Source organism: Ambystoma mexicanum, chromosome 9 (assembly GCF_040938575.1).
Source record: "Ambystoma mexicanum isolate Mex_15411 chromosome 9, UKY_AmexF1_1, whole genome shotgun sequence".
NCBI classification, from domain to species: Eukaryota; Metazoa; Chordata; class Amphibia; order Caudata; family Ambystomatidae; genus Ambystoma; species Ambystoma mexicanum.
In genome coordinates this window covers 973,896,067-973,910,611 of record NC_090931.1, presented here as the reverse complement: position 1 = coordinate 973,910,611, position 14,545 = coordinate 973,896,067, and the positions used below count along the sequence as shown (strand labels likewise).

General features: G+C 46.4%; 1 protein-coding gene across 1 annotated transcript in view; it reads right to left on the bottom strand.

Moving 5' to 3' along the window:
- Positions 1 to 14,545, bottom strand: part of DCAF17 (DDB1 and CUL4 associated factor 17) — a 1,369,255-nt gene that overhangs the window by 762,235 nt on the left and 592,475 nt on the right. The window contains exon 7 of the mRNA XM_069616196.1: positions 11,679 to 11,768. Within this exon, the coding sequence (XP_069472297.1) occupies positions 11,679 to 11,768 (90 nt within the window). The remainder of the gene's footprint in view (positions 1 to 11,678; positions 11,769 to 14,545) is intronic.

The window sequence follows — 14,545 nt, the reverse complement described above, 5'->3', positions numbered from 1 at the left end:
ACCTCCCCTCCTCACTCCTGGCCTCCACTACTCAACTCGTCCTTCTTGGAGACTTCAACATCCACCTGGATGCCTCCCGTCCACCCGCAAAACTCTTTCGCGACCTCTGCGACTCTCTCACTCACTATTCTCCCCTCTGGCCCAACACATTTTGCAGGGCATACTCTTGATGTTCTGATCTCCTCAGACCTTCCCCTCTCTGTCTCTCTCACCACGCCTCTCTCCTGGAGAGATCACTTTCTCCTCTCCTCCCACTTCACCCTCCCTACCGTTCAGGCCAAGCCACTTCCACCACTGCCACCCACCTTCTCGGTCATCCGACCCATGAAGCAGGTGTCAGTTGAGGCTTTCGCCGCCACTTTCTCACCCCCCCCCCCTCCACCTTTGGCTGACTCTCCTCCTGACACAGCCCTCTCCACGCTTCACTCTGCTATATCTGATACTCTTGATATCCTTGCCCCTGTCATGAGGACCCGCCTGAAGCCCAAAGCCAAGTGCAACTCGTGGTACGACTCAGACCTCATCACCATAAAACGCAATTGTAGGGTGGCTGAGAGGAAATGGCGTGCCTCATGTACATCCTCTGACAAACTGGCCTGCAGCCTGCTGCAAAGGCAATACCGGCTCTCTGTCCTAACCAAGAAGCGAGCGCATATCCAAGCATGTGTCTCTGCGGCATCTAATAACTCGGCTGAACTCTTTAAAATCTGCAAGGAACTGGCTAACCCTGCTGCAGTCTCTACCTCTCCTGTCCCCTCCCAGGCCCTCTGTACGGCACTGGTGAATCACTTCATGTCTAAAACATCCTGTCCTCTCTCTCCTCCAATCCCCCCCACTCTTCCTCTGGCCACTCTGCAGCCACCTCTCCTCCCTCCTTCTCGGCCTTTCCCCTGTTCTCCGCAGACAAGGTTTCTTGACAAGTCCGATCTATGAAAGTCTCGTCGAAACAGGTTCACCCCTGTTCCTCCAAAACTATCAAGGACCACATCGACTCCCTGGCTCCTGCCCTGGCGGATTTCTGCAATCACTCCTTTGCCACGGGAGTCTTCCCATCCCCTCTGAAGCACTCCCTTGTGCACCCTCTTCTTAAGAAACCCACTGCTTACCCCTCCTGCCCGGCCAACTATCGCCCAATCTCCATCACTCCCTTCCTGGGCAAGCTCCTGGAGAAACTGGCCATTTCCCGCCTTAATCTCCACACTGAGTCTGTTGGTTGTCTCCATGACCATCAGTCTGGCTTCAGAGCTGCCAGAAGCACGGAAACTGCTCTCTCCTGAACATCCGTGAAGACCTGCTCTCCACCCTTGACAAACACCCCTTGCGCCCTCATCCTGCTTGATCTCTCTTCTGCCTTTGACACGGTCAACCATGCCATCCTGCTCAACCGTCTCTGTGATAACCTGGGTATCACTGGTCAGGCTCTGGCGTGGCTGACTTCTTTCCCCTGCAACCGACCCTCTCGGGTCCAACTTGGGTCCTTCCTCTCGGCTATCTTTTTCTCTACCTGTGGTGTCCCTCAGGGGTCTAACCTCGATCCATGGCTGTTCAACGAATACCTGGCACTCCTGGCCCACTGCATCGCCACTCTCTGCTCCAACGTTCAATGTTATGCGGATGACACCCAGCTCATCCTCAGGCTACCCTCGGCCTCCTCCTCTACTTCCCTCATCTCTGACTGTCTGTCTGCTATCCAGGAGTGGGTCCCGCCAATGATCTCTGCCTTAATGCCAGTAAGACTGAGATTCTCCTCATCGGCGCACCCGCTCCCTCCTTTCCTGTAGCTCTCTGGCCAACCTCTCTTGGCCCTCTTCGTGCTTCCACCTGTGAGGCTAAAAACCTTGGGGTCATCTTTGACTCTATACTCTCCTTCTCTCCTCACATCTCTGACGTCTCTAAGAAGTCCCACTACCAACCTCACCTCCTCAGAGGTATTCTTCCTTTCCTCTCCTTCCCCCAGAAGCTCAATGTCTCCAGAGCTCTGGTTCTCTCTAGGATGGACTTATGCAACAGCCACTTTCTAAATCTGCCTGCTTGTACTCTCCGCCCCCTCCAACCTATCCAGAACAGGACTGCAAGTCTTGTCCTTGGCCTCAAGCTCAGGGATCGGATCTCTCGGGGACTGAAATCTCTACACTGGCTCCCAGTGGCTGCGAGGATTAAGTTCAAAACCCTCTGCATCGTCCACAAGGCCTTCTGGGGGCTGTGGCCTCAATACCTTCAACTTGCTCTTCCTAAATACCTTCCTTCTCAAGCTTTTTGCTCATCTGCCTCAACCTCCCTCAGGGTCAGTCGCTTCTCCAAGCAACGAGTTGGTGGTAGACCTCTTTCTTCGGCTGTGGCCTCCCTCTGGAACAGCATACCTGCCTCCCTTAAACTTGAGGAGAATCATCTTCGGTTCTGGAAGCACCTCAAAACCTTTCTCTTTGCTTCTGCTTTTTCTCCCCCTCTCCCTTGCTGACTTCCTGGCTGACACTGATATTGCACTGGTTACCTGGCCACCCTCTGCTCTCGGGCCCCTGTCCCCTCCCCGCCAGTTGCACTCCTGCAATGCCCGCCTGGCAACCCTGCACTTGGGGACTGTTTCTGTATCCCTACAGTCCCACTACCAGCACTTGACACCTGATGTCTGCACTTACCCTTGCACTTGCCACCTATTGGCTGTACTTTTACTTAGTGTTATTTATTTTCTTATCCCATGTACTGCACTGTCCTCCTCCCCTTCCCCCCGCCCTATCCGCCCTCCCCTTCCCATGCATTGCGCAATTTGAATGACACTTGGCCTAGTAGGATCGTTGTCTGTCTTCAATCTGTTCCCTTCCCTTGCCTCGTCACGCCTTGAAACACTTGTGTATAGGCGCATTATAAATGCCATATCATATCACATCATATCCCATAAATTGGAAATTATCAAAGCAGATTACGTAAATGTGTAACTATTGATGAAACTGCACAAAAACACAAACACTGACTACGTTACAATCTCATCTAGGAATAAAATTCACGATCTAGGGGTCCGGAAACACCAGAGTCAATGTTATGTGACGTTGCTGCATAGTAAGGCACAGTCCCGTACAGAACTCACAACACCAGCATAAGCTGCTCCATTGCAATCAGTGTCTGCTTCTTGTCGTAGCTGTCCAGGTCACGCTTCTGTCAAATTGGAGCCTGCACAGATAGGCCCAACGTCCTTCCATGTCCTTCAAGTTCCTAGACAGTTCTTCTTCCCCATTTCGAGCCAGTGGCGCTGCAGATTATGAGCGACCATATCCTGTTTATTCTTATGCTTCCATTACTACCGGAGTTTCGCAGGAATGTTAGAGGAAGCCACAAACCAGGAAACAAACATCCAGAGGCGCTGAGTCAGCTGACAGCCTTCTAAGAGCCGGGTGCTTTACTCGAGCGTGAGCCTCCAAAAGCACTGTCGGCTGCGGGATGTGAACAAAAGCGTCATTCGAATTTAAAACGTCGAACTGTATAAGCAAGTGGGAGTCATTTTATGCAATGTTAAAATGACATCCAGAATTACAAATTATCACTGAAGTGCAAAAATACAACCACCGAAATAAAACTGAAGACTGCATATTCATTCAATCACTAATAGGGTAATCACACAGCTTTTCCAGCCAAAGTGTGGCTTCCTTTGGATCAGAGGTGACCTTTTCACCATCTGGAAATATTATTATCTGTAAATTCTTAGCCAAGTGTTTAGCGCTTTTGAAAGTCTTCCGAACTGCCAGAAACTCCTTTGGCTAATCCGGGTAGACATAAATCAGTTTTCCATTGAAGTTGATTGACAGAGTCTTTAGACCTTGCAGCATTTAAAACAATCTCCCTTACACAGGAAAGTAAAAATGTTACCCGAATAAGTCTAGGTTTAGAGCCAACGATCTTTCCAACCCGGTATATATGGTCAATATCAGCCTCGCCAAGAGCGTCAATACCATAGCTATCCTTAAATATTTGCAGGACCAAGGGTATTAACTTTTCACCACCAGGATCAGTATTTTCTTCAATCCCAATCATCCTGATGTTCTTGCTTCTCAGTTTCAGATCTATTTCCATATGCCTCTCCCTTTCCCTGTGTAGATCAGTTTTTAACTTGTTGTAAGCTCTAAAACATCCTGAGATTTCTGAGCTCATGGTGATAAATGATTTCTCCTAATCAGTAACTCTAACATCCAGATGAGACACTTTAGGGTTGAATTCAGCCATGGTTACTTTGACTTCATTGACATCCTGTGCAACTTGCATCAGCAATTTGTAAACATCCTGTGTGCTAGGATGTTTTTCCATCTCCAAGAGCTGCTTCTGAGGAATTAGATTATCTGGCTCCTGAAATTTCTTCTTAGAGTTCATAATCATCAATGACATTTAATCAGGGAGAAGGCCAGGAGCTGCAGGTTCAAGTTGCTGCTGCTGGGGCCAGAAGGAGATGTGAGGAGAGAAGGAGAGCGTGGAACGAAGATGACCACAAAGTTCTTAGCCTCACAGGAAGGAGCAGGTAGAGGACCGAGGGTGGGCAGCCAGAGTGACAGAAAAAAAGGTGGGACCAGGTGTCCCAATGAGGAGGATCTCAGTCTTACTGTCATTAAGGCAGATGGGAGCCTGAAAGAGAGCTGGATGTCATCTGCATAAAACTGAAAGGTGGAGAAGAAGATAGCGATGCAGTGGGCAAGAGGTACCAAGTAGTAGTTAAAGAGCCAGGGTAAGATGTTAGACCCCTGGGGAACACAACAAGTAGAGAGACATATAGAAGAGAGGAAAGACCCAAGTTGGACCTGGGAGGGTCGATCAGTGACCTTTGCCTGTAAGTACATTGTAATTCTTGCTGAATTACAAAATTAAAACCCTGAATGAGGTCCTTTTGTTTGATTCTCTCCAAGGATTCCTATGATTTCTAGAGCGAATAGAATCACAAATTAAAGACAATTGCTTTCCCTGCATATATGTTAAAGACAATTGCTTTCCCTGCATATATCTCCTCCAGAACTCTTCACGGTCAAGCGAATCCTCATTATGAGTGAATCGCAAAACAATCTGTTGTCGCCTCGCCCTAGTTGCCTCGCAATCTTATAAAAAAAAAGTTTGAGTGACTCTGTCACTTCATATTTACATAGTTGGCAAGTACACTCTAATGGTTCCAGGTTTCTGATGGGGCCGGCAATGTCTAGCAAATCCAAAATGTTGTGGTGAAACCTACGATAGCATTGTCTCTTAGTAGGGTATGGGAAGCTGCGTAATTCTAAGTGGAGGGTATTTTATAAATTCAGTGAAACGTGTAAAACCAGAGAGCTGTGAATAGAATTCAATTATATCATTCTTTCAACTTCGATTTAACCCCTTTATAATTCTCAAGAAAATATGCTTAAAAGTGTTCATCTCCTGGAAGTAACTGTCACAGGTACGCTTAAACAATTGTAAACCCGAGACATTTGTATTTTGTTGGAGATCAATTTGGGGTTAGGGACGTTTGGGCTAGAGAGGTGGTGCTTTTCTAGACAAGTGAGAGGGGGGACGCACACAGAGCCCATTGAACTCTTAACAAAAACGCTTGAACCAACTCAGAGTTATGAAGTATTGTTTGAGCCAATGGTGACATGTGGTATTAGAAGAGTGATGCTATAGACCCCGATACAGAGGTCATCCACTGCCACCCAGTATTTCGAGAATTGTGAGTGACGAATACCGGCCAAATCCCCACAAGAGCGGATCAGCAGGCTGTGATCTATACGAAGAAGTAACCATCCCTCCAACAGGTCAAGCCATCGTTCAGGGTAGTTTATAAATGGAAATACTGGAGGGAACTTATGGAGGAAAAGCAAAATCCCAGTTGGCCCATAAGAATTGCCTGGAGGTAGAAGCACAAGTTAGTGACCGAGATTACAGAGTAAAGGTAAGAGCAATGCTGTTGAACCTCCAGAATACCCCCCTTCATGTTGATACACGGCCAGTCCATAGAACAACTCATCTGTGAAACAAGGGTATCAAAAGGTGGAAATAAACATTGTCTGTCCTAGTCTCTCAACCATCTATGGAGAAAGTGGAGAGGCTGGAACACACTGAAAGAGACCCGGTGGGGTTAGAATTTTCAGAGACTCACAGAACGGATCCGCTTCTCGAACAAGCTAAAAAAATAAAACTGTCTCGGGAGCCAGACCCTGAAGACCTCACATTTTATAGACAACAGGGGGCTCTTGTACCAAGTCAACATTAATCCAAGAGAAGACAGCATCAACTATCACCAATTACTGGTGCTGAAGCAATTTGGGAAGGCTGTATTGGAACTCTCCCACTCCAATTTGATGGCAGGACATCTTGGGCTTGACAAAGGCCCAGATGACGCTGCTCTGCTGGTTTTACTGACCAGGGGTCTATGCTGAGACTAAACGGTTTACTGCCCAATCTCATACCTCTCCTGATGATGTACGGTGATCAGACTATCAATTATAGAGGACCCCCCTCCACAAGGACATAGCCAGCCCCATGGAGCCATCAAAATCAGGGAATTTATATATTCTGGTGATCTTCGACTGCGCAACCAGATAGCCTGCAACCTTTCGCATGAGAAGTAACTCCACCAAATCTATCGTGAAGGCCCTCATGAAGGCCTTCATATACTTCCTAAGAGTGGCATTTCCAGCAGAAATTCTTATGGACCAGGAAAGCAGTTTCAAGTTGGGACGCATGAGCGAGATAAAAGGGTTGATTAACATCTAAACCACCCTCTGATACATGATTTATCACCCCCAGAGTGACGGCCTAGTAGAGCGCTTTAAACAAACACTGAAACATATTCTTAGGAAGCTGGTTTCTGAAGATGGACGCAGTTGGGATGACCTAATCCCATGGACTTTGCTTGCAGTTTAAAAAGATGCCAAAATCATCCAGTAGTTTCTGACCCTTCGAGTTGGTATATGGCAGGAACCCACACAATGTAATGGACATGAAGGAAGAATGGGAAGGACATGACAGCCACAGACCAGTGACCATCCCATGATAAAGAATAGCCAATAATATATAGAAAATGCCTGTCAAATGGTGAGAATCCATCTATAACAAGCTCACAGTCAACAAGAAAAAACATACAAGGATGCCAGGCAGCATGCTTTTTAAGTGGGTGACCACTTACTGCCCACCACACAGATCAATCTAATAGCAATTTGACCCGGACCTTATGTCATCACAGAAGTGGTTTCCCCCCTCACTTACAAATGACAGCAAGTCTACCAACAGAAGCCATCCCAACTATATCATATAAACCAGCTCAAGAGCTGGTAAGAAAACAGTAACCCGCAGATTGTTGTATTCCAACAACACGAGGGACACACCTTGCAACTACTGATTTTGTCCAACATGTTAATACGGCCACTCATATAGAGGGTAATACGCTCTATTGGGTGCTGACTCAGAACATCACTCTCTCATCCATTTTGTCAACTAAAAATCCATCGTCTGACCCATCTTTTAATCTCCTTTAATCCCATCCTTCCAACACCTATCCTAGTATTAAATACGGCATCTAGAAAACCTAAACAAGTTCGAAACTTGAAAAGAGCCAGCCCTAATGCTTTTGCTGCTGTGGTGTTACTGCAGCTTATTAATCTGCCTGCCTGCCTCCATTCATTCATTCATTCATTCATTGTAAAGATCTTACTTATCAATTTCTTCAGATCACTAGTGCAGCTTTTGACTCCCTAGCGCTATTACAAACCATAATTCCTAAATCAGATATGAAGAGGCGTTTGTGGTTTAATCATTGCCTCCAGAAAATGGAAGCATGCGCAGGAACGCTTGTGGAGGAAGAATCCGTGCACCGAAACTCTTGCATCTTGTAGAAGGCGGTTTAAGATTATAAGAAGCCCATTCTTGTAGCTAAACAGGTAAATTATACTGAAAGAATCACAGCTGCTAAATCCAATTCTTAAGAACTCTTCTCAATTCTCAGCAAACAAAGGAAAATCCTCTTGTGATCTCAATAGCGAAGCTCGTTGCCACCAGGACTCTATTAGGAATTGACTTTTACTTTTAGAGAAGTGCTCTGTTTTCATAGCTGAGTTATCAATAGAACAAGAGGTACATGGAGAGGATCAGGCCCTTTTTCCCTTTAAGCAAGTTACTCAGAGTGAGGTTTTTAACATAGTGAAAAGCATGAAACTGACTCCATGCCAGGGAGATATATGCGTCACTCAACTCAGTAAAATTCTTTGGATACACTATTACTGTGGATTACTAAAATTCTTAATACCTCCTTCGGAGAAGCCCAAGTTCCTATTTTCCTCAAAGAGGCTTGATTTACCCTTATGAAGGAAAATTGGACACCACTGTTCCAGCAAATTTCACAACTATGTGAGACAGGCATGCTATCAAGAGAGATACAGACTCAAGAGTAACAGTCCGAAAACCTTTGTTCAAAGTATTTGGGTTTGGTGTAATGCCTAACTTGCCTTATCGCTAACTTAGGATTTCCCTTAACTGATGCTTCTAAGGATAGTCGATGTCCGTAAGTCCCAAAACAAATACTGTCTGTGTCCAACCTATGCTTTCCCTCACTCTGAACACAAATGTAGTGCAGGATTTCTCTAAAAAAAAGAAAATAGTGTCCCAAAGAAATATATCCAAGACTGGATTCTGATGGTCTTCTTGTCAGTATTGACACTGCCAGTATGTAATATAGTTCAACTAACAAAGGCCCTTGCAATCTCCCAGCAAAGTTCTTGAAATGTCATATCAACTTAGTTCACAAAACCTTAGGTTCGCTCAGGGGCTTGTAGGCTTCTCAGGGTTTACTTCCCCAAGCGTAGGCCTTTCTTATTACAACCGTTCCATTTACAGTTTCCTATGGGTCTCTCAAGGGTTCCCTTCCCTAAGCCTTGGTTCCTCTGGCCTCAAAAGGTTCACAAAGGGGCAGAACACATCTGTGTGAAAGTTCTCTACAACATACTTCTCAGTCCCCCTGTGGTCATAGGAGGGACTACAAGTTATTCAACAAGACACAAAGGTAGAGCGATTTTCTATCGAAGCTGGCTAGTGATGGACTAATACTAGGAAGCGCTGATGTGCTGCTTATCTAAAAGTAGATCGTATAAGAAAAAGGATCTATAAAACTCATCAACAAGGTGGTTCTGGATTTGCCTAGTCTAGTGAGCAAGTTTTTAAACCTTTTCCCTCCTACACCACTGTCTTTCAGTCACATTAATATAGGTGAGAAAGATAAAAGAGCAACACCTATGGCATATGATCAGTAATCTATTTTTAGGGTACAAAACATTTTATTAGCCGATAGACTTAATGGATTTCACTAGGGTCTCGCTAGTCAAAAAAATGTGGTTATGTTACAACAACAAACACCAACTGTAACAGGATGAAGACAAACTCTCAACTTGCTGTAAATGGTTACTGTTAGCCAACAGGAAGTTGGGAGTCACAGCTGCTCAAAATCAGTGCACTGTTTGCACACCGTTACTTTCTTTTCTTTACTCGTGCCACTAGCAGGCTTTCCCCTTTTCTTCCTGTGCCGCTCGCACGTTTAAAACTTTCACTCTGACTTTCTTTTCGGACCGCTCGCACCCACTTGTTTCTTCCTTTTCTTTACAACTTGAAACACTTCCTATTGCTATCCTTTTGCGCAGTCTTGCACCGGTTTCTTTCTCTTGCTGTTGTGCAGCTTGCACACTCCTTGCTTTATTTAACGGCCCTACTCTAGCCTCAAACACGCGCACCGGGTTTCTCGCGGTCATAGAACCTCACTGGTTAGCGCGGCACTGGAAGGAAAACTCATTGGCTTCAGTGTTGAGGTCAGGGTCTCACCACCTGCCCCTCAATCATCTCTGGGTCCTGGATACCTACCATGGGCACGATCACTTGCTTGGTCACAAACCGCAGGGTTCAGCATGCCTCGACCCGGCTCACTGGAGACACGACACCCTCGCCACGCTGAAACCCTTCTCACACATTGGGTCAGCGTCCAGGCGTCCCGTTCTCAACCGGATACCTCAAAGTCTTCCTTCTGCTGCAGCTCCCACAGCTCATTCAGCATTCACAGCTTGCTCTGCATTTCTTTCAGAAATCTGGCTTGGGACTGAGAAGGGAGTCCCTGCTGGACCCAGCCATGCAGCCTCTCTTCTGCTCTCTCAACTGCTTCTCCTGTACTGCTGAATTCCCCATCTTTTATACACCCAAGGCCTGTTAAGCGGCTTCAGGTGTGAGTCCTTTGCTTCCCTTGTCTGACCTTCATTGGGCCAATTAATAGGACATGCCTGACCCTTAGGACTCCTTTTCTCCTGGTCAATCCTGAAGTGGTGTTTAATAGAGTGCAGGTGTTTAGGATTGCAGTCAAGTGCCTGACCTCGCCCGACTATTAACGGGACAGCCTAATGATGGAATATAGTAGGCCTCACCCTGCAAAGTGTTGTTTCTATGGGTAATCCTTATAACTCCTGTTCATCTCTTCCTCGTCTCAGTACATGTTGGAAATGTGGAGGGGGGAGAAGGAATAAGATTGAAAATACCCTATAAAGGCTGGGTGAGAGTGGACCTTTGTGGGTAATGTTTTTCATCAGTCTTTATTTGGGTTTATAGCATATTCTCTGAGTTTTGAGGAAGAGACAAGGTTAGTGGCAAGGGTTGTGAAAGGGTTTGGACTCCCTAGATGTTTCATCTCCCTTTTTCTTGACGGAAGGTAAAGGGGTAAGACAGGACATGGGTGACAATATCCCATAGACAGAGAGGGAAGGGAGGATGGATTGGGATACGGATCGGGGGAATAACATGTCTTGCCTTCGGTTCCTCTCCCAACAGTCCCCAAGGACCCATTACCCAGGTGACCCTCGCTTGTCAGCCCCCCAAGGGTTGGGATACAATCACGATGGCCCTTCCCTGGCAACCTGAACAAAAAAACCCTGGGAACTACTTGTGAGAACGCCCTCAGACTTCTCACACCTACCATGCCGTTCCTTTGAAAAATGTTGGATAGGGTTTCCTACTCCCAATTATATGAGCTTATTGAAGCTAATAACATGTTAGGAATTAGACAATCCAGTTTCCGCTCTAAACACAGTACCGAAAATACTTTACTGGTCTTAAAATCAAAAATGTGCAATATTATTAATAAAGGTCATATCGCTCTGATGATACTTTTAGACCTATCCGTAGCGTTCAATTTGGTTGACCACGTTTTGTTCTTGGAAAGATCGACTAAAACAGGAAGGTATACAAAATCTGCATTTCCACTAAAGAAGAGATGCTTTTCTCTGCCAAAGAATGCCTAGAATCCGTGAGGCTGGCTACTGCGATGTTAAATGGTAGTTTACCCTTAAAAAGATGCCACTTAAGATTCAGGCATGAAATAGATGTTTTACTGTAAATAAATATGCCCAAACATGTGGGTAAGGAATATAATAGCATCCTGCATTTTAACAAGTGGATTACAATCATTATCAACCTGAACCACATAATGTTAATCAACAATATATGATTAAATGATAAGCTGGCTCTACATATTTCAATGGCATGTTTAGTATTTAGCTCCCTCAAGAATATGTTAATTATTTTTGAAGGACTGTAAAGGTTAACAAAGCGTACTTATATTTTGTAGGATACATAATAGAACACAAATATTGCATAACAGTACTGATTTCATCCGTAGCAGACGCTCATCTCAAGCACTAAGTTTTTCTTACCTTTTTGTTAATCTCTACCATTCCGACCAACGAAAGTGGCATGATTCTGAATACAGCAAGGTACAACAACACTGACTGAGGACTGCAAACCTATTGAAAAAAGAGGGGAAATGGCTACTTAAAAATGTAGTTTCAAACAAATATAACATCTAGCAGATGCAAGTCTTTTTATACTGAAAGAAAAAACATCCCCTCTCCAATCCCACTGTCTGTCTTTATTGCTAGTCTATTAGATTAGCAACCTAATGGGAATACTCCATTTATCAAAGAACCAGAAGAACAAGTTACTTACCAAACTGGTAACGTTCTTTCGATGGGATGTTCCTCCGATGTATTCCACATCTATGACAGGTAATGCCCACAGCGGTGCACTTTGTAACTTTTCAGCAGAGGGCGTCTTGCGTCGAGCCGATGTCCCTCGAGGGCCTCTGTCGAGGGTCGACGTCACCGGATGTTATATATATAGGAAGCACGACGCTCGTTGCCTCCGTTTAGTTTTTCCTTCAGAACGTGCGATACCAGTCTCCTGCCAGTACAACTGCCTACAGCCTTGTGTAAATGGAAGCTGCAATCACAGAGGAAATTCTCTAGAGGGGCAGGCTGGGAGGGCGATGTGTAATACGTCGGAGGAACATCCCATCTAAAGAACGTTACCAGTTTGGTAGGCAACTTGTTCTTCGAGGGATTGTGTCCTCCAACGTATTCCACATCTATGACAGACTTCCAAAGCAGTACCAGACTATGGAGGAGGGAAAGAATTTAGAATGTGAAACTTAGATTACCCAATCAAATGGTTGAATAGAGGACCGCCTTACCAAAGGCCAAATTCTGCCCATGGATGGAATCCAGGGAATAGTGTTTAACAAACGTATGGGCAGAAGCCCATGTGGCTGCTTCACAAATATTCTGAATAGGAACTCCCCTCTGTAGAGCAGTGGAGGCAGCCACAGCCCTAGTGGAGTGAGCCTGTAAGCCTACCTGAGGGTCCTTCCCCACCAAACGGTAGCACTCAGTGATAGTTAAGATAATCCATCTGGACAACGTCTGTTTGGAAACAGCCTGACCCAAGCGGTGTCCAGCATAACCTACAAAGAGCTGATCATCCACTCTGACCCGGGACATCCATGAAAGATAAAAGCTCAAAGCTCTCCTAGGATCTAACCTATGGAGCCTCTCCTCTTTCTTACCAGGATGCGGAGGAGGATAGAATTCCGGAAGAATTACCTTCTGGCTCAAATGAAATTCAGTCACAAACTTCGGAAGAAAAGAAGGTTGCACGCGCAGGACAACTCTGTCCTTATGGAAAACAGTAAAGGGTGGCTTGGCAGAAAGTGCTTGTAATTCACTCACTCTGTGTGCAGAAGTAACCGCGACTAAAAACACAGTCTTGAAAGACAACAGTCTCAAAGGAGATGGTGGAAACACATTAGTTAGTCCTTTCAGAAACTGTGAAATCAAAGGAATCTTAAAGTAAGAACACTCCTCAGACGAGCGCTTAAATATGGACAGCGCTGCCAGGTACCCCTTAATGGTACCCACTTGAAACCCTTGTTGGCCAAAGAAAGCACAAAAGAGAACACCAGAGGAATGGAACAAAGGATGCACATTCTGTCCCCTGCACCAGTCGCAGAACTTCCGCCAACGGCAATGGTACAGGGATTGTTCTGCGGGCCACCTGGTTGAAAGCAACACCTCCATCACGTCATCCGGAAGGTCCCAATCCTTGTATCTCAACCTTTCAGATACCAAGCATGAAGGTTGAGAGATCTGACCTCTGGATGGAGAACCTAACTCCCCTCCCCTGAGAGCAGATGGTCTCGTTAGGGAAGACGGCGTGGAGGGCAGATGGACATTTCAAGAAGGTCCGGGTACCATGCTCTGCTGGCCCAATATGGAGCAATGAGGATCATGCAGGAACCGAACCTCCGTAACCTCTGCAACACCTGAGGAATGAAGGGGAATGGAGGAAACACGTACAGTAGTGAGAATGACCACTCCACTACGAACGCGTCCCCTCAGGCTCCTCTCGGGGGAAATTCCCATGAGCAGAATGTCTTGCATTTCCAGTTGTCACTGGTGGCGAAGAGATCTACCTGAGGGGTTCCCCAAAGGGTGAAGATCTATAAAAGAACTTCCTGATCCAACTCCCACTCGTGAGAGACCGTGCTCTGCCTGCTCAGAGCATCCGCCGCAGAGTTTTCGTTCCCGCCAGATGAACTGCAGAGTTTGAGATTTCCTGTTGGATGGCCCAGAACCAGAGCTGCATCGCCTCTGTGCACAACGGGAGTGACCCTGCCCCCCCCCCTTTTGTTGAGGTAATGCATGGACACTGTGTTGTCCGTCATAATCAGGACAGTCGTTCCCCCGCACAGACGGCAGAAAAGCCTCCAGGGCTAGCCTGATGGCCCTCAGCTCTAACAGATTGATGTGGAGTCTGGACGTCGATGAAGACGCTGGCTGTCAACACGTTGGCATGAGCGCCCCATCCTGTGAGGGAAGCATCCGTCACGATTGTCACCTTCGGCCATGGTTGCCAAAATGGTACCCCCTTCATCAGATTTTTTCAATCGGCCCACCATGGAATATCCCGGGCGACCGAGAGCGGAATCTGAACGGGATCCGACATCTTGCTGGAGAACTGTGACCACTGCATCGCGAGAACCCACTGCAGGGATCTCATCCGCAGTCAGGCCTCTGGCAACCGAAGAATGCAGGACGCCATGAGGCCGAGCAACCTTAACAATTCGAAAGCCGGGAGACACTGGGTACGTTGAAACTTGTCCACCATCTGCAGAATATGATGAGCCCTCACCTGGGGAGGTGGGCACTGCCCCAGGGACGCGTCGAGCACTGCTCCGATGTACTGG